General features: G+C 46.4%; 1 protein-coding gene across 3 annotated transcripts in view; it reads right to left on the bottom strand.

Annotated features, from left to right (window-relative positions):
• The window catches only part of ASTN1 (astrotactin 1), a 317,783-nt gene that overhangs the window by 104,185 nt on the left and 192,274 nt on the right, over positions 1-21,324 (bottom strand). For all 3 annotated transcript variants that reach the window (XM_082702614.1, XM_082702612.1, XM_082702613.1), the window contains exons 9-11: positions 9,011-9,085; positions 862-999; positions 195-345 (exon numbers count right to left, since the gene is read on the bottom strand). In XM_082702614.1, coding sequence (XP_082558740.1) covers positions 195-345; positions 862-999; positions 9,011-9,085 — 364 coding nt within the window. The remainder of the gene's footprint in view (positions 1-194; positions 346-861; positions 1,000-9,010; positions 9,086-21,324) is intronic.

The following is a 21,324-nucleotide window of genomic DNA, read 5'->3' as shown; positions in this document are numbered from 1 at the left end:
CACCCAATATGGGGCTCGAACTCACGACCCCGAGATCAAAGGGGCACGCTCTACCGACTGAGCCAGCGAGGTTCCTTCTCTTTTATTCACAGTGTATCTCCATCTGTGTATCGGCATGATGTCTCACCCTGTGCTCCCCCCCCCCCCACCATCTCCCCACCCCACCCCCACCCCCACCGATGGGGCGGACGTACCACGCAGCCCGTGGAGTCCAGCTTGCGGTCTGAGATGCAGCGGAAGTTCTTACTGCAGCCCCCGTTATCCTTGCTGCAGTCGCGCACTGGCCCAAAGGAATCCAGCAGAACCTCCAGGCTGTCAAAGGAGGACGAGGTCATCAGCTCCTCTCTGTGGGGAGACACGGAGGGGAGGGGGAAGGAGTCAAGGGAACTTCAGGCGCAACAAGTAGCATCACATTCCAAGTTCCTGTCTAGTCCACCGCGTCACGTCTCGCTCTCGCTCCCAAGAAGTAAAGATCAGCCACACTCTGAGCCTTGAACTAACAAATTATGGACATTCTCCATATCTGGGAAATGAGCCAAGGCTGTAATGCCTGGTCAAAGAAGGAGGTCTAAACTTGGGCAAGGAAATTAACATTTTATTGCCTGTCAGTCCTTAGGGGATGTGGGAAGTGCTTACAAACTCTTATTTTATGTCCTCTCCCAAAGCAGGAGCCTTGGGGTGTGCGATATTGACCCAGATAGAGTAGATCCTGGCACGGCGAACTAGGAATCTGAAGGCAGCCTGCCAACTTCCCCTTTGAGCTCATTGTGATTCCTTCCCGAGCTCCTTGGGCCTTCAGGTGGTTCCTCACTCACACCCCCACGCCACATGCGGCCTCGGCACCCCGGGGCCCAGACGCACCTGACCTCCACAGCGTCCTCCATCACGGTCATGTCCGTCTTACACTTTGCGGAAGGGTTAATGGCCAGTTCAGCGGGCGGGATCACAAAGCTCTTGCTCAAGGGCAGCCACATGCCCTCCCCGAGGGTGTAGGTGAATCTGCAGCGAAACCCAACACCAGGGGGTTACGGCTGGGGGACCGGCACCCTGTCGGAGGACCTGGCCTTCTTCTGTCACGGGCTCCCTGCTGAGCCCTTGCCGCCTCTGCAGAAAAAGATGCTGACCACCATTCCATGGACAAGACAACTGATTCCGAGGGAGGCCCCGAGGCCTACTCTTGTGTACCTGCCCAGCCCGCTGGGGGAGTTGTTGATGGCACGGTCTCACCCGTGGAGGTGGTTTTTAACAAACCCTAAGAAATCTAATTCCAGTTTCTTTCAGATAGGAAGCTGGGCTTCCTCAATCGTAAATCAGATATAATCGGAAGCATTTGAATTGAAGAGACAGGCGGGCCTCCCACCATCCCCATTCCTCGAATGGCACACTCACCATGGTAGTGATGGCTTCTCTCTGCGCCTGGAGAAACCCCACCAAGGGAAAGGGGGTGGGGAGCTCCCATCTTCTGGTTATTGTATGATGCATACATAAACAACCGAAGCCAGCAGCCCCGGGGAGAGAAGAGGATGAACAGAACAAGCCTGGATGTATTCTCTGCACTCCTACCCACACTCTCAGCTAAGAGCAAGTAAACCTCCAGAGACACGGGAGGTTGTGGGGTTTTTTTTTTTTCTTAATTCTTATAATAGGGGCTAAAAGGAATAAAAGAATCAATCAGCATTTCAAGGAAGAGCTTCAAGAAACCATGAAAGATTATTTGTTTATTTATTCATTCATTCTATTTCAAAGGCATTCACATACTCTGTGTTCACAGTCAAAAATAGTCTGTGGGATAAAAGCCAGTGTGGGTGGGATATCACAAGGCTGAGGCAGTCTGCGGCCCCTTCCAACTTTAATGTGGAGGGAGGAACAATTGAAGAATGCGTACAATTAAAAAGAACCCGGCCCTGGCTTCATCAGCATGCTGGTCACCGAGTACCACTTCAGAATCCTGCTCTTATCTCCCCCTTAACCCACCCACTCCCTTCTCCACTCCCTGGGGCTGCCGGAGAGGCTAGGAAACCAGACGGAGGGCATGAGATCTTTTATGAGAAATGTAGCGCTCTGGAATGCTGGCCGCAGAGATACCCATGACCAAGGCTCGTGAGATTTTCACCCACTCCCTGAATGACAGCCCTAGGAGCTAGCACGGCTGAAAGAAGAGAGGGCAGGTGCTCAGGGGAGAGGCAAAACCACTGAGCAAGTGGGCGATGGCCCGGATTTGGGAGATGGCCCCCTACTTTTCTGACCTGCAGGGAAAATCTCCGTATTAAGCAACGCTGAAATTTCAGCGAGGCCTCTTTGCTCTGAAGGAAGCCCCCAATTCTTCCCACCCCTGGGGACAGAAGGCGATAGCTGGGGCTAGGTCTGTGCAGGGATGCAGGGGGGCTTCTGTACCAGGTGAGGGAGGCCCATCAGTAAGGGACAGAAGAGGACACCTGCCGAAACTGAAGCCCTTTCTCTCTCTCTCTCTCACACACACACACACACACACACACACTCCCTCACCTGGCAAGATTAAGGAGCCAATTCAGGGCATGTGATTGCCCCAAAGTGCCCAGAATTTGCACCTCAGGAAGGAAGTGGGTCGAAGGCAACAACACGTGAGCAGTTGTGCTGACAAAGCGGTTCGGAATGGACATTCTTGAGGGCAACGTTACAATAGGCTGGTTGGGCTGAGGGCACCACTGATATTACAAATAACCTACTGTTTCCGTGAGAACATACGCAAGTTTGAATGGTACCAGGAGGAAGCAGTCTATTTGTTTATTTGGACACAGAGGTGAATTTTTGTTTTCTATTTTGGTTATAAAATTATAAGTTTGCACAGATGCAGAGCAACAAATCTGGGACCTGTAGCTTATAATTTATGAAACAGATTCTAGGAAACAGTTGGCATTTCTAGCAAATTTCTGATGGTTAATTTTCCTTTTGGAAGAGAGTCCCATGTCCCTCCATTTATGGCTTTAAATATTTAACATCTAACACACAACTGGGAACACAGGAGATCTCCAATACATATCTGTAGCTGGTCATTTCAGGCGTTTCCTAAATGTTCCCATGTCCTGCCATTTCAGCTTTCCCTACCTCTGTGTGCAGCAACAATTTGAAAGGAAGAGGAAACCACCTTTTTCTCCAGCTAAAACCGCTCAATACCTCTAAGACCCACAGAGGGAAGTTTACATCTCCAAAGATGCCACTCCCGAGCACTTCCTCAGCTTCTCCTTACACCAAACCCTGCCTCATACTTCATGCTTCTACGGGGCAAGCTGACTATAGTTCCTTCCTTAAGTCACCTTCGTTTTCTCACCTCTTGGCTTTTGCTCTTGATAATCCATTCTGAATTTGTTTCCCTTTCTTCTTTGCTGGATGCCAGTCATTTTAAGACACAGTTAAAAAAGACGGTCTCTTCAATAAATGGTGCTGGGAAAACTGGACAGCTATATGTAGAAGAATGAAACTCGACCATTCTCTTACACCGTACACAAAGATAAACTCAAAATGGATAAAAGACATCAACGTGAGACAGGAATCCATCAGAATCCTAGAGGAGAACATAGGCAGTAATCTCTTCGATATCAGCCACAGAAACTTCTTTCAAGATATATCTCCAAAGGCAAAGGAAAGAAAAGCAAAAATAAACTTTTGGGACTTCATCAAAATCAAAAGCTTCTGCACAGCAAAGGAAACAGTCAACAAAACAAAGAGGCAATCCACGGAATGGGCGAAGATATTTGCAAATGACAGTACAGACAAAAGGTTGATATCCAGGATCTATAATGAACTCCTCAAACTCAACACACACAAAACAGACAGTCATATAAAAAAATGGGCAGAAGATATGAACAGACACTTCTCCAATGAAGACATACAAATGGCTCTCAAACACATGAAAAAATGTTCACCATCACTAGCCATCAGGGAGATTCAAATTAAAACCACATTGAGATATCACCTTACACCAGTTAGAATGGCCAAAATTAACAAAACAGGAAACAACATGTGTTGGAAGGGATGTGGAGAAAGGGGAACCCTCTTACACTGTTGGTGGGATTGCAAGTTGGTGCATCCTCTTTGGAGAACAGTGTGGAGATTCCTCAAGAAATTAAAAATAGAACTTCCCTATGACCCTGCAATTGCACTCCTGGGTATTTACCCCAAAGATACAGATGTCGTGAAAAGAAAGGCCATCTGTACCCCAATGTTTATAGCAGCAGTGGCCACGGTCACCAAACTGTGGAAAGAACCAAGATACCCTTCAACGGACGAATGGATAAGGAAGATGTTGTCCATGTACATGAAGAAGTATTATGCCTCCATCAGAAAGGATGAATACCCAACTTTTGTAGCAACATGGACGGGACTGGAAGAGATAGTGCTGAGTGAAATCAGTCAAGCAGAGAGAGTCAATTATCATATGGTTTCACTTATTTGTGGAGCATAACAAATAGCATGGAGGACATGGGGAGTTAGAGAGGAGAAGGGAGTTGGGGGAAATTGGAAGGGGAGGTGAATTATGAGAGACTATGGACTCTGAAAAACAATCTGAGGGTTTTGAAGTGGCGGGGGGTGGGCAGTTGGGGGAACCAGGTGGTGGATATTAGAGAGGGCACAGATTGCATGGAGCACTGGGTGTGGTGAAAAAATAATGATTACTGTTATGCTGAAAATAAATTAAAAAATTAAAAAAAAAAGACACAGTTAAAATTCTCACCCCTTCCAGAAAGCCCTCCAGGATCTTCAGGCTCAACCTCAAGCTGAGCCAAGGGACGCTCCTTTGTGCGCACACGTGGCCCTGGGCTGCGCCGGAGATGTTGAATTGTGCCCACCTTTTGAATTGGGCACAGTTTTTTGATATATTGAATTGGGCCCACCTATGCCCACCTCAGACACCTGAGGGGTCTGTCACCCCTCAGAAGAATGTGTTCTCTTGGATGGCATCTTTGTTTTCCCACTGCTTAACATGAATTTTGGGTCCAACGTGGGGGTCACACCATAAATATTTATTGACTGATCAATAAGGAGATTTAGTTATGTTCTCTAGTTTGCACGCGCTACAGAAGAATATAATCTTCATTTTTGAATTTAAAGGTAGAAGTGATGGTAAGATTATCCTTCATTTAGAGCAGAACATGGGTTAATCTCTGGGTTTGAATGGATTTAATGGTCGAGAAGGAAATCGGTTTCACACTGTGAGCGACTCAAAAAGTGCCCAGTGGTTTCTGAGACACAACCCTGGGCCACGTTCACAAGGAGAAACAGTGAGCTCTTCAGTCGCTGGTGGGGTCAGGGTGAAACACACAGAGGAAGCAGTCAGGTGTGACTGAGACCAGCCTCACTTGAAAACTTTCTCTCAACATGACAGGTGCTCTGCAGAGCTGCCCCATTTATCCCCACAAGAGTCCTCTGAGGTCAGCCACTTGGCTCCATTTTATGGATTAGTCAACTAATTTTGTAAGGATCTCAGCAACCTCCCCAAGGTCACCTCTCTGTAAGTGGGAAAGATGGGGGTTTGTGATACTCAAGTAGGGCTCCCAGCAGCTTTCCAGCCCATACTGGCTCATGCCTATGAAATTCTAAAGTTTTCTTTTCTTTGCAAAATTTACTGAGTAACTCCAAAAACCAAATATAGAATAAACTGTCAGAGAAAAAGCTGTGTCCTGAAATCTCATCTGCCCCTCATTCATACAGATTTGGCAGGAATGATTTCAAAAAACCACCAAAGAGAAATTGGGAGAGCATCTGGAATGCTTTCCCAAGTTGGGCCTTCTCTCGTGACAGCTGGTAGTGACCACCGCACCTGATGGCTCAGCTGTAGCCTGAGTCGTGCACACGACACTGTTGAACCAGCTTAAAACTTCTGCTCAGAGGCCAGCACTTGCCGGAGAGCACTGGATGGAATAAGCCCGTGTGCTCACTGCAGCTTGGCATCAAAGAGAATGTGAGGAACTAGAGGAAGAGCTCTTGGCCTGGCATCTCCACTCCTCCCTAGAGCAGGCCAGTCCAGGATGAGATGTTGTTCCCAGTGACACAGGTACACATGTGGAAAGGACGGTCTCTGAGAGAGAAATCTGGTCTGCAGCAGCCCTTTCACTAGAGGATCTAGTGGAATGGCATGATCCTAGCCACAACGGAAAGGGCATCTCTGGGATACACGGGGTTTGCTGAGAAGTCTTTGAGTCTAGCCTGGGCCCTTCCCAGTTTCTTTGGGATTGCAGATTACCAAGGTGAGGTTGGGTATCAAGGTCTTTTATTAATTTGGTTTCAAGTCCTTAAGAAACGCCTGAGAGGATCAAAAACAGATACTTGTTGGAGATCTACTGTGTTCCCAGTCGTGTGTTGATGTTAAATATTGAAAGCTGTACAGGGTACTACCCTTCCCCTCAGGAAGACAGGCATTCACTGGGGAAATAAATAGGCAAACAAAAATAAACATGAGATAAAATAATTGACAATTAAATATTACAGACTGTACATTACAGGTATTGGAAGGGGAAAAGTCATTGTGGATTGGAGAAAATTGAGAGCGGCGCTTCTCAGTCCTGGGTAGAGATCAGAATTACCATGGGGCTTTGAAAGAACACTCATGGGCCGGCCCCATGTCTCAGAACTTTTCAGTTAATTCGTTTGTGCCAGGTGAGATCACTGGTCATTTCTGAAGCCCACTGGGATTCTCCTAGAGGACCAGGGTTGGAGAACAATTCTTGGATGAGACTGTAAACTTCCTAAGGTCAGGGACTATGTCGGCCATATTTGTTTGGTCAATCTACAGCATCTAAACCAGTTTCTTGGAGTGGTCTAGACCATGAAAATGGGTAGTGTTTATATTAGGAGAAGAGTATATATTCAGTCCCGAATAGGAAATGTTCAAGTTGCTGGGAAGTGGATCAGGTAGGGAACAGATGTGACTAAGAACGGAAGGTTCCAAGGGAGAAGAGCAGCATATAATACACACTTGTACACTGACATTCACCAGCGGAAAGACTCAAATGTCAGAAATGTGCAGTGGCTTGGAATTCATCAGGACACTAAATCAGAGGTGAGCAGAACGACAAGTAAATAGTCCTTAGCTTCTTTAAGAGATTACGGTCACCGACCAGGTCAGAGAATTTTCCAGAATAGCCACTAGCAGTCGGTTTACTCAGATCCCAGAGTGGTTTCGATTAAAGTTCCTAATACCTGTCACAGGTAAATCACGACCCATGGTGTTTGTCGGAGAGACTAGTTATTGTCACATTAGGGAGCAACATGATTGATTACCCCACTGACTCCCTGAAATCGTTGACTGAAAGGGTCAAGCCATGCAACTGACCCTTCGGTGGTACCTGGGTATCACATCCAGTTGGCAGCTAACAAACTTGAAAAGAATAAATGGTGCTTGTGGGGATGGAAACACAGTTTGTGGGCAGGTTCTGCTCTAACAGCAATTTCATTAAGGCCCCTGTTTTTCAAAGTGCTAGTTTCTGACTTTTAGGGGAGAGGAAACTTATCCACATTAATCAGCCAAACTCCACAAGGCTCTCCATCTGCCTTATCTTTATCACCCTTTGAAGGTCCTCACAGACCAGCAGTGGAGAGAGAGAGAGAAAAAAGTCAGCCAAATGATAGTTCATCGTTGGAAAGTTGAAATGCCCAACTCACAGTGTATGGAATATAGCTGACATCTTGTATAGCACAAGTCTTCCAAAGCAGCCTGGGGCCAAGGCCATCAAGGTGACCCCGCCTCCCCTTAGAGAGACACTCAGGAGGGAAGAAGGCAAGGGGAGGCCTTGAGAGGAAGCGATTCTGTATATCTGTGCTCTTGCACAGAGCTCGCCCTCAGAGAACACTGCAGGGGCCAAACCGGGTCCGTCTGGAGCAAGCAGGGAGGAGGGTCAGGAGAAGCTGGACCACAGGAGCTGGCTCTAGGGGGCAAATGTAGGAGCAAAGGGAACACCTAGGCCAGGACTGGCTGACAGGGAGGGTCTGGGGAAGGGTCTGGAAAGGGAGGAGTGAATACATGAGACTCGGCACATTATAGGAGAGTGGGGAAAAGGGAACAAGTTTTCCATCTGTCCCACACTGCTCCCCATTTCTGCCTTAGGGCTTCGAGCTAGCTTAATGCAGGCATTGACATCAGACCCGCCCTGCCCCCTGACCCCTCCCCACCCTCAACCCCACTGGACGGCTGACTTCCTCTCCCTGGGGGCATGCACGCACAGGGACCTGTATCACGTGCAATCTCGGCACTTGGCCGGTAGTCAGCGGAAGCACATTGAGCCCCACGTTCCTTGAGTGATGGGTAGATTGAAAGAATAAATGGATGATAAGACCTTAGTCTGGCAATAAACGTGTTCCAACTAAAGCCTGGCATGAACAAAACTTTGTGAAAAATCCAATAGTTCGTGGCGGCATCCGGATCCTTCCTCTGCTTGTCAACTTTTCCAGCCTGTGCTATTCCAGGTGTGTTGGCAGAAATTTGGGAGGGAGCAGACACCTCCAATTTGATTAGGAGGGTGGTAGAGAGAAGAAGATAATAATGAAGTAGAGCTGAGAAAAGGAGGCGGCAGGGGTGGGACAAATTCATTTTGAGCAAGATTTGATGAAAAAGGTGCAAATTAGATGCAAAATGGAGAAGCAGAAACTGACATTAATTGCCTGCTCTGTGCCAATTTCGGTGCCAGGGGCTTTCCCTGCATGATCTCATATATTCCGCATAGGAATAGAACCAGGCATGTGACGTAGCCCCACTTAGCAAATGCCGAAACTGGAGGCTTCAAGGGGTTAAGTAGATTACCAGGATTCACAGAGCAGGCAAGGAAGGAAACCAGGACCCAGAGTTGTCTGCTCTCCAACTTCTTCACGGTGTCACCAGGCAAGAGTGTGGGGCCAGTGCTCTTGGTACGAGGAGAGCAGAACTGCTAAACGTGGTTCTCCGGTTATACTTTGTCTCTAGGAGAGAAAGTTCACTGGGAAGTGGGACATGGACGGGGCTTGTAGACATACATAAGCAAGTCCCTCGACAGCCACTTACCTGAATATTTTATCAGAAGGCTGTTCTCCCAAAACCAGGTCAAAGCCCCGCTGAAATATTGTGTAAGGCCAAGGCCTAAAAGGAGAAAAATCATTCAATTACAATCAACTCCACAAATACCCTTGGAACATCTGCTTTGTGCAAGAGGCACTGTGCTGGTTCCTGGAGACCCAGAAACAGAGAGGACCTCATCCCTGCTCTCCACACTCCCGTTGGTGAGAGCTCACACAAGATCCTGAATGCTGAAACCAGACTGAGAGCAGGATCAATGTCAAAGTCACCAAACCACTAGGAAAGTGAGCTATAATTGACATGACAAACACAAGTACACAGAGAGCAAAATTATGTTCAGGTGGACCTCATGTAGCTGTAATTCATGGCCCTTCTGATGTAGACGGGACAGACAGACACTTAGCTCTGCCTCACTTTAAAAAAGAGGAGCAGCATGATTTCTTGGGAAAGACGAAAACCTCTGGAATCCGACAGTTCTGGGTTCAAACCTTGTTCTGCTGTTGACCCACTCGCTTGCTGTGGGAAGCTTATTTGCCTTGTTGAGTTTAATTTCCTCTTTGGTAAAAAAAAAAAAAAAAAAAAAGGGTTAATAACAGCTGCCTCCAGACCACTGTGAAGATTAAGCAAACCTCTTAGGCCAAAGACACAGCTCACACAGGGTCCTCAAACTGTGCCCCTTCCCTACTCAAAATGACATAACAGTCCTGGGTCTTTGACGGGTTCCAGATGTTTTCGGACATTTTTATGTAATTCATTCAAGCAGAAACAATTGAAATGGTGTTTTTAAATAACTCTTAACTACACCTGTACTTGAAAGTAACAACTATTTCACTTAAACAGTAGATATCTGTTGACTAACCCGAATGTCTAAACCAAAAAATATTGACTCATTTGAGCTAGGCTTAGTGAAGCCTGGGATTGTGTTGGGTACTAGATACTGTATGTCCTAAACTGAGCCCTTGTTCCCATGGAACTCAGTCTCAAAACTGACCCAAGAATTAAGGATTTTCCTGTAGAAAATCCTTTGGTTTTCAAGAACCAGTAAGAGTCAGCAGAATAAATTGACATAATCATGATCTGGGGGCTGGGAACCAACCTTGTATCTGTGTGGGTGCTATCACCCAGGAGAGTGCATTTGGGGACATTCATGGTTGCTCTTCAATAACACTTGCTTGGAGGACGTGGCTGGCTTTTAGAGGGCAGGGCTAGATAGGCTAGAAGAGCACAGTGCCTAGGACAGCTCTGCGCAACAAGGCATTTCCATATGTCCTGCAAACTACTGTACGTCTCGCTACACATTTACATAGGTGAAAACCTGAGCCAAGATGCGAACTCCGTTTACATAGAAGCACAAAGCAGCTTGTACTGTTTTAACGTATGACACATTCTTCCATTGCATAACTACCATGTACACCGAGGGGAGATGATACATCGTTAGAAATTTTACCAAGAGTTTTCGTAAGTTTGGAAAATGATAGCATTGTCCATGATGCTGTTCACGATCTTTGAGTCATCAATGCGGCACATCTGAATCAGTCTAGATCGCTCTTACATATATTGTATATCATATACTACTCTATATGTTACCTTGCAGTGAATCAACATCAGGCAGAAATGTCTGTCGATTTTATTATTTCTTCTATTGCAATACTACCACAGCACTTACACATTAAAATGGTTAGTCTATCATTACCAATTACGTTCTTTTTATTTCTCTTTTAATCACTGTTAAGGCATTATATTTATAGTTGAAATTTTGCATATGTAGGTTTTGTTATTTATGAATTTCATGTAAGGATTATAAATGGGGTTAAAAATTTCATTATAAAACAGAGTGTTGGGTATGATAGGGTTGAGCACCACCAACTTAACTCAACTAGTTAACCAACTAACTAGCCAAAAGAGTTAACAGTTGCAAGGGAAGCCATTAAGACTACAGAAGGAAGTGCCTGGGATGAAAGCATTATTTTTTTTTAATGCTTACTATTTATAAACACTTTATTCCTGGATTTCAATTTAGAAATACCCTGAAGCAACTAGAATTGGTTCCAAAAAGTACCCCACACTGTATTATGAATAACCCCTGCATCAAATAAACAGCTCTCCCCCATGTGTTTTCCGTGTTTGTTCTCTTTATTGGAGGTGAACCCACAGAGAGGGGTTTGAATAGGATTCTTTTTTGCTGAACAGCAAGTGGTGGCTTACGGCAGCTAAAAATTATGTATTAATTCAAGAAAAAGTCTAGAAGTCATGAGGAAAGAAAAAGTCCCACTTGATCCTTGACACCTAGAAAGGGCAACAGAAAAAGAGGGATGTGTACCTTTATTTCTCTGTTGGGCAAAATCACATTTTATTTACTATCAGCTTAATAGTTTTACATAACACACATTTTGCCTTCGAGTCATCTCCAACACTCAAAAACTGGTACAATGTGTAATTAGAGTTAATTCTTGGCTTGGTTCCTAGGTTGTTTGAAAATATATTTTGAGGAGCCAAATTTTAGGACTGGCGTTGATTACAATGTGAACAATTAACTGCATAGAATAACATAAATAAACCTGTATTCAAGCCATTGGTAATTGACATAAATAAACCTGTATTCAAGCCATAGGTAATAAATCAATGAGCCCACTGATTAAGCACACACCAGCATGTTGCTAGGTAGGTCAGACCAAAGTGCCCCCCTGTTCTCGAAGGGCCTGGAGATGGAGAAAGACAACTCAAATTCCAAGGGCACAGATGTGCACGGTAGACCTTGCCCAAATCACAATGAGAAGCAGCAGGGCACAGAAATCAGGACATGGGTTCCGGAGCCAGCCTGCCTATTTCCAGTTCCAGCTTCGCCACCAATCACAGTGTGATCTTGAGCAAGTCCCTTAATCATTGTGTCCCTGTTTCCTCACCTGCAAAATGAGGTTGATGATAACAATTCTATCTGCTTGGCCAGGTTGTCATGAGGAAGAACGATTTAATATAGCTTAAGTGTTCAGAACAGTGTCTGACATTTAGGGAGTGTCCTACAAGCATTGGCTAAAAAAGTTACATTTATCAGTTACCCGAATCAAATAGGAACACCATAGTAAGGAGATTCCCTAATTTTTATAAAGGAAGAGGTGTCCGACCTGCGGTCCAAATGTGATGGCAACACCAGGCTTTAACTCAGATTGGACACATATGAGAGCTGCCTGGAGAGGAGGTCGTGATGAACGTGGGAACACCAACCCTCCACCTTCCCCCCACACCGCCCACCCAGCCGTCACTGCACAGGACAGTGACCATACAGTATGGACATTCAATACACAGAGAGGAGGTCAGAGCAACCTGTGAAACGGTGAGCGTTGCCAACCACTCTAGCAAGGGAATAAAAGAGAATCTATTCATTTTCTTCCCACCAGTCAAGGGTGATCCGTCCAAGAGATGGTGATTCCTGTTCGAGTTAGTTAGCAAATGTTTACGGAGGGCCTATTGTGTGTGAACTGTGCTACTAGGCAACAGGAGTTGGGATAGAGAGATTCTTGACCTCAAAGGCACCTACAGTCTTTCTGAAGAAACCCATACATGTCCAGGCAAACAGAAAGGAACGAGTAAACGGGAAGAGGAATGGAGTTCCGGGAGGGAGGCCAGACGGTAGCGCAGCGGTACAGAGCTCATCCTGGATGCTGGGCCGCTGGGGGGGCGGGGGCGCCTGGAACGGGCGGCAGGGAGCTGGATGCACGTGAGCTACAGGGGCCACACGGGAAAACGCAGGGGTAACACGATAAAGGGCAGGACCTAACAGCACCAAAAATCCTTGGGAGCTGAGTTATCCGTGACCACCTGACAGAGGAATGGCCTCTGTGTCAGGGCCGTCTGGGCAGAGGTCCAAGCCAGAAGCCCATCACTGAGTCCTACATCCACGCTGAAATGGATGTTGCCGTGGGGGTGCGCAGGAACCACGGCCCTGCAAGGGTGCCTCTCCTCTCTTTGCTTTGTTTCTCACCCTTTAGGTTTTATTCCCTCAGAATGGCTAAAGCGCATGGAGGAGACATGGCCCCCTTCGGCTGTGGCTCATGTCTTTATAGGTTCAGACCACAGAGGGGATGTGCCCCTTCCTCATTTGGAAAACGTAGCTCATGGGGGAACTGCTTGACATGCCCTGAGTCACAGAAACCACCAGAACCGACTCTGGGGCTGGGGAAGGAAAGAGGCATCTAAGGAGAGGCAACTCCCATTTGGGTTTTGGGGCTCAAGCTGGGGTAGGGGAGTGAGTGTCAAAGAGAATAATAATTTCCACCTCAGCTTCTTATCTGCTTGCGGGGGGCAAGGGTGCTGCCTCTGTCAGAAGTGGGGGGCATCACTGAGCAGGCTGTGCCAATGTGAGTTCTGTGGAGAGAGCGCGAGGCTGTGGAGTTGTTCAAGGACGGCATCGGGCCGGGTGTGGGGCATGAGGCTGAACCCCACAGCTGCAAGGAAACGTCACTCTCTTGACTCCAACTTGGATGCGTGGCCTCCAATAGTCTGTCCTGTGCTGGGCATGCCAGTCACAGCTTCTTCACTGAGGAACATTAGCAGCATCAGAAGTCAGAGCAGAGTTATTTATTGGTTAATTTCTTCATTCTGGCCAATCAAGACTCTAAGGACTGCTCCATGGGGGCAGCTACAGATGGCCTGGATTCTGGGGCAATCGCAGGCCAGCATGGCAACCAGGAGGGACCCATGGCCTCAAACGAGAGCTTCCCCCCTGCCACAGACAAGCCCCATAGTAATGGAGACATGGCAGCAAGTGGGACACACACGCAAACTGGGGATACTGAGAACAGTTAGTCATCTTTGCCTTGCCTTTTCCTCTCTTCCCATCTCACACTATACCCACAGTTTACACAGAATCTTTCCTCAGCACAGGCAACTCCCAGACTTTCAGCTTCCTCTTCTTTCCCAGGATACATCAGCCATCATGGGCTTTTCCCCTTTTGGTCTTGGTGTTGGGCTGGGCCAGAAGTTGACCGTGGCCTTGGCTTGACCTACCTGGTCTTTGGGCATTTCTTCCACCAGGGAACTGAGACATAAGTGAGCGAGTGAACATTCTGCATGGTCAGCATGACTGGACGGTCCCTTCACACTAGCTCTTGTAGGGCAGGGAGAGACCTGGTGGACCGGAGTGTTTCAAAGCTGGCTTTTGGATTAAGCGCTGCTTTCTACCTAACAGTGGCACCTAGATATGGGGCTTGAAAGAATTTGGGCAGCATGTCTGATGGGCTTCCTTGTGGAGAACTCAGGACTCATCACCTGGGAGGGAGAAGGGGAATAGAGATAGCTGGATAAATGGACAGATAAATAGGAGGGAGGGAGGGAGAGGGAGGGAGGGGTAGAGGGGCAGAGAGAGCAGAGAGAACACAGACATGTGTATGTGGGGTGTGTGTTTACACTTCAGTGTGGAGAGAGAGATGTTCTGATGCATTGATGAGTAAGGCACATTGTGATGGGCTTACAGAAACCAAGAGCTTCTTTTGAACTTATCTATGTCTCTACCTGTCGCTAAAGAGAGCATTTTAGAAATGAAAATAATCTATCCACAGTTAAATAAAAGCACATCCTTTGAAGTTTGCCTCTGGCCCACATTCGGCTAAGTTTCCAGTGGAAGCAGAGTCTGTGAAGTTTCAGCCCAGCCAGAACTACACTATGGGGTCCTGGTTGAGAATATCATATCCATATGTAATGTGACAGCTTTTGAGCAAATGTTCCTTTCCTTAGCACGGTAAATGCATTTGCAAGCAGGGAACAGTGCAACAAAGGAAGAACAGAGGTTCATTAAAAAATGCTTCTGGAGAAAGGTAGTTTGCAAGATATTCAGGAAAAAAAGGTGAAGAGAAAAATGGTAAAAATGACTTATCCAGCTACGCTGTTGGCTGAAACTTTCTATGCCTCCATTTATCCTAAAGATAAGAAGGGAAGATTACTACATGCTACTGTCTTCACAATCAGGACCAGTTCTGGGAGAAGTTAAGTACTGGAATGACAGATGCCTAGATTATCTGCTAAACCTCAGGCTTTGTCAGAAGTTAAATAATAAGGATAATGAGGCCTGATGTTCCTATAGGATGCCTTAGGGCCTGGGGACCCTGGCCGATGTTGTTTCTTTTCTTTGCTTTTTAAATAAAGATTTTAAGGGGCGCCTGGATGACTCAGTTGGTCAAGCATCTGCCTTCAGCTCAGGTCATGTGCGGCCGGGTCCTGGGTTGGAGCCTCACATCAGGCTCCCTGCTCAGCAGAGAGTCTCCTTCTCCCTCTCCCTCTGGGGCTCCCCCTGCTTGTGCTTTGTCTCTTTCTTTCTAAAAATAAATAAAATCTTTAAATATTTTATTTATTTATTTAACAGACAGAGACCACAAGTAGGCAGATAGACAGGCCAAGAGAGAGGAGGGGCTCGATCCCAGGACCCTGGGACCATGACCTGAGCTGAACACAGAGGCTTTAACCCACTGAGCCAGCCAAGCGCCCCCAAAAATAAATAAAATCTTTTAAAAAAATAAAGATTTTAAAAATGTATTTATATTAGAACTAGAGAGAGTAGGAGTGGGAGGAGGGGCAGAAGGAAAGGGAGAGAACCTCCAGCAGACTCCAGCTGAGCACAGAGCCCTATGCGGGGCTCGATCTCACTACCCTGAGATCATGACCTGAGCCAAAACCAAGAGTCAGAACTTAACCAAATATGTCACCAGGTGCCCCAGATGTTTCCTTACCTGAAATTTCTCTCCCGCCCACCGACGTGATAACTTAGACTATTCTTTCAAGTCTGGCTTAAAAATCACCTCTCAAAATAGACCTTCCCTAGGGTTCTAAGGCTAGGTTATGTCCCTTGTTATATAAAGCACACTTTCCTTTATCAAACCTATACATCAAATCAGTTTATTATATATTCAGTTGCTATTCCCCTCATCAGATATAAAGAGCTGAGCCATCCTTTCCGCTCTCCCCCCACTGTCCAGCATAGCACCGTCACGACTAGACTAGAGCACTAGACAAGTGATGAACGAGGCCAGACCCGGGTCCGAGTCCCAGAGGACGCAGTCCACCATAGCCTGCAATGTCAGCCAAGGCACTTCCTTTCTCTCAGCCTCAGGATCGTCATCTGTGATACGGGGAGAAAACAGTACTTAGACTTGTATATAAACGAACGTGTTTACACTAGCCCCAGCGCCTGCCCCACAGAACAGAGTCAACCAATACTAATTAATGTCATTACAACTAATATTACCATGGGATGACCAGAAAAGTGCATTGCTAACAGTACATTTTAAAAAAATAAACCACAGGGCTCCTAGGTGGCTACGTCGATTAAGTGCCTGACTTCAGCTCAAGTCATGATCCAGGGGTCATGGGATGGAGCCCCATGTCGGGCTCCCTATTCTTCAGGGAGCCTGCTTCTCCCTTTCCCTCTGCCTGCTGCTCCCCTTGCTTGTGCTCTCTCTCTGTGTCAAATAAGTAAATAAAATCTTTTAAAAATAAAAATAAAAATAAATAAACCATGATGGGGGTATCTGGGTGGTGCCGTCCAGTAAGTGTCTGACTCTTGATTTCGGTTCAAGTCATGATCTCAGGGTTGTGAGATCGAGCCTTGCCTGGGTTCTGTACTGGGCATGGAGCCTGCTTGAGATTCTCTTTCCCTCTGCCCCGCCCTCCTCTCTCTCAAAAACAAACCAACCATGATGACCACGGTGTGTTTTACAAACTCACGTTATGTTTAAGCACGTAAATCTCATGTAAAGACAAATGAAATATTCACGTGACTTTATTCATTATTTAACTTCTATTATTTGAAGTTTCTAATGCAGCAGAATACCATATTTGTCAGTAAGTAGCAAAGCAGCCAGGAGTGTGGCTCTGGCAGCAGATGGAGTAGGTTTAAAACCTGGCACTACTACTAATTAATGACCTTGACCAAGGTCATTAATTCCTGCCATCAGCCCATTCTACCCACTTGCTCCAGTCATGCTAACACCACCTGCCCCACACTTCAGAGCCTGGCTCACTGTCCTCTCTGACACTCCTCCTTGATTTTTGTTGACTTCAGTAGCCACTAAGATGATCCTTTCAATTCTCAAACCATTCAGCACCTTGACTTTTCTTAAATGACCCTGTCCTCCGCCCCCCACACTCATGGTAAAGCCCAGACTACCAACATATGCAACTCTTCCTTGGTCATAGTTTCAAGAACCCTAATACCTGACCACCACCTCCTACCTTCCCGGATCATACTTCCTAACACCAGAATTTTCTACCCTCCTGAGATTTCAAATCCATTCATCTGACCACCATTGTACTGACCTTCACCTCATGCATTCTCTCCACTCCTACCTTACATTAAATTCTGTGGCCCATAAATTCACACCCTTTCGTGTAACCTCAGCTCTCTCGCCCCTCCTCCGCTTCACCATACTTGAGTGTCTAAGACACCCCAGCACTGGTTACATTCAACGACCCCGTGACTCCAATTCTGTCCTTCTACACATGATGCAGTTGGCAACCACACTGACTGGTCTTGTCTTAAATCCCACACCACTGACCTTGAGTGGGCTCTGAATACCGCCTACATCACACTACGTTTTCCCTTGTCTGTTCACTCTCCCACTCTCTAAGATCTTATTTCAAAGCTTCTTCTTTCTCCTCAAAACCTCCAACACCTCCTCCCCCATCCTTACCCTCGGCTAACGCTGTACATCCTACGGAATTGAGAAAACAGAGGCAATAGGATTAAAAGCTTGCACTCCCACATCCAATCACCAACCCGCCTCTTGTCTATGACCTGGCCCTCCTCCCAGCAATTAGGCACCAACAGTATGTGTTCCATCTAGAATGCGACTATCCCAACTAAGCTTTTGGCATCTTCTAGGCTGTGGGACATAAGGGAAGGAGCCCCAGTTGGAATTCACAAATCCAAACTCCCTTCTGCTACTAGGACCTCAAGCAAGTAAGAGTGCCCTAAAGTCTTAGTCTGTTGATATGGAGAATGAAAATCACGAGGTATAGCATATTTTTAGCTGTACACTGTTGAGCCAACTGTGTATAAATAAACCTCAGATCATTGGTCTTTGATTATTCATTTTCATCAGCTTTTTTTGCAGTTTTTATTCTACATGTTGTACATGTGTGTGCTTTACAGAGATTATCTCAGTGAAAGATGAAACAGTGGGAAACTGGCACCATTCCTGCCTCTTTGTGGCCCAATTTTCTCATCTATAAAATGGGATAATAACAATACCTACTTCACCAACTGCTGAAGATTCAGTGATCTAAAATACATGCAAATTACTTATAATGACCCGTGAAATGTGGTAAGTTTTGAATAAATGCTAGCTGTTACTAATCACATATTACTGGGAGTGCTGGTTCTAAATGTTGGAAAGGGTTTTCCTGAAGAAATTTTAGAAATACATGAAATGATTGTGAAAATGATAATCGTGAGCAAAATGACAGTAATTAACAAAATTCAAGGATACAACTTGGCAAAGAAAGTGGCAATAGAGATAAATATATACTCTGATGGTTAATTTTTTTTTTCTGATGGTTAATTTTATGTGTCACCTTGACTTGGCCACAGTGTGTCTTGACTTGTGCCACAGTATCTGGCCCATCATTATTCCAGGTGTTTCTGTGACAGTGTTTCTGATGAGATTAACATCACAAGCAGTGGACTGAGTAAAGCAGGTGGCCCTCCTTATGTGGGTGGGCCTCACCCAATCCGGTGAAGGAGCGAACAGAACAAAAATGCTAACTAACCTTCCTTTGAGTTAGAGAGTGATCCGCTTGCCTGATGGACTTTGAACTGAGACATCATTTTTTTCCCTGCCTTTTGACTTCAACTGAAACCTGGCCTTTTCTTCAGTTTTAAGCCTGCTGGCCTTCAAACAGGAGCTCCGACATTCATTATCCCGGGTCTCAGCCTTTGGATTCAGACCAGAACTAAACCATTGGCTCTGCTGGGTCTCCAGCTTGCTGACTTCCGATCTTGGGACTGTCAGCTTCCATAATCACACAAGCCGGTTCCTTATAACAAATTTTTTTCTATATTTGTATCTACAGGCTCATGGTTCTGTGTCTCCATAGAATGCTGCCTGATGCACACACAAACACATACACATACACAACTATAGAATCCACGCTTAAACTTTTTGTCAACGCAAAGCATTTCAGGGGTAAGAGAAGTGAAGGTACATTAGCATGGACCAGAAGTCATGCAGGACACAGCAGTACCTTGACCCTGACCACGTGCCTTATGGAGAGAAAGATAAATGTCTGTCTGCTTCTGTAACCCAGGGGTCCTCCCAGAAGGCAGACACAGAGTCCATCTGCCCTCAGCTGGAGAAAGCTGGTGCAGACCTGCAGTTCCCTTGTATATTCTGAGATCAAGGATTATAGAAAGTAATAGAAGAATCCTTGGAAGGGCTAGAAAAAGCTGGTAATGGTAACTGCCATTTCTTAAACATCTGCTCATGCTGGACAGACACTGTGCTCAGTGCTACACACACATCCACCATTTCACAATCAACCGTAGAGTTATCCAGCCTGGTGGTGACGGTCCCCATGTTGCAAGGGCATGCAGAGGTTCAGCAGGGCTAAGGAAGCTGTGCAAGGTCGCAGAGCCAGCAAGGGGCACAGGTGAGTGTTACCACAGAGGGCACCACCCGTATTTTCTCCTGCACCTTGCTCCCCTCCCCCCATCACAGGTACAGAGATGTTAGAGAAACGTACCAAGACAGCCCAGCTCTGCTGGAAGTGCTGCCACTTGGCTACCGGGCTAGCTTGCCCACCCCCGGCTTCCCAGGGCGTTGACAGGAGGGCCAGATGCTAACTGTGGTGCCCAGGAGGAATTACCCGCTCCCTTGCTATGTTTTTGTAGGACAGTTCTGCCCTACCCCAAGTGGTCTTCAAACCGCTCATTCATCCGTTTTCCTCTTTCAATGTTCTCTCGTGGACCCAGACACTGGAACTTTTTTATCTTTGCATCTTTCCAGCTTTGGGGTACATCAGATTCAACCCACACATGGCATCGTGGTTCTCAAACTTTAGTTGTTCTCCCTTCAAATACCGAGGATGAAGCCAACCATCAGTAGTTTTAAAAAGTTAGGTGGGTGATTGCAAAGCACACAAGAGGCTGAGAATCACTGGCCGACTGTGTGCCCACTCGCTCTCCCAACCAATCTTTAGGAAGGAGTCTGGCATGCCGTAAAGTACTACCACCATAAGAACAGAAATTGCAACATAGCCTGGAAATTCACTGGAACCCATCCTTACATTTTGGAATAATAATGAGAGATGAAGCATATTGAGTTATTTCCTGTCCCTTGTATTGATGAATTAAGATATCCCAAATCTCATTACAATTCTATAAGATGTACATTTGGTTTTTCTAAAAACTGTCAAGTCATTTTGGCTTCAGTGGATCAACATTTTCATTAAAAGAGTATTATACAGCTTTGAGATTTTCTTGCATTCATAAATGGGGACACATGCTCCTCCCCCCACAGACACACATGTGCCCCTGCTCCGCATGAACACACGTTCACAAACTTGCACACTCTGCCACAGCCGGCTGCAACAATTGCTCTGGGGAAAGGGGAGTTCAGACGGCTGCCGGACCTGAGATGGCTCCCCCACACCCGCCCTTGACCTTGTGCTAGCTGCTCTGGATCCTGAAAGCAGTCCTGAAGAACAGAGACCTGGAGAGCAGAGTCCCTTGTAAAGTAAATCACCATCGGGCCTTCCATCATTACCACAAACCACCCCATGGCCCGGATTCTGTGGGTGGGCTCTGGACTCAGCTCTCCACGGGAGCGTAAGGCCTAGATTTGAGGTCCTTGCCAGTCCTGCGAAACCGACCAGATACTTAACTAACTTGCAGTGATGATGAAAATAGCTGTCTGTTACTTACAGGGCTGTAGGCAGATTAAATGAATGAATAAATATGGTTTCAATACAATAACCGAAATACAGCTGTCACTTTCTAAATGGAAGTTCCCTTCCTCCATTTCTCTCTGGACTCTGAATCTAAAGGCTCGGTTGATTTTTACCCTGGGCTGGTGCAGCCAAATTTTCAAGTTCAATCCTCCCAAAAGCTTGTTAGTCTCGCTTACTCCAGTCCATGGGCACAGCCTGTGCCTTGTGTCCCTGGACACTCGTCTTTGCTCAGAGATGAACTGGACCCAAGCTTGGGAATAGATCTGTGCATATCCAACTCTGCGAGAAAAAGAGCTCGACACCTATTCACTGCTGAGTGTGACCTCCGTGTACAAAGGAGGGGGCCAACCTGGGGTTCCCTCCTCCTC

Source organism: Mustela nivalis, assembly GCF_964662115.1.
Source record: "Mustela nivalis genome assembly, chromosome: 16".
In the NCBI taxonomy this organism is placed as follows: Eukaryota; Metazoa; Chordata; class Mammalia; order Carnivora; family Mustelidae; genus Mustela; species Mustela nivalis.
This window is presented reverse-complemented; position numbering and strand designations above follow the sequence as displayed.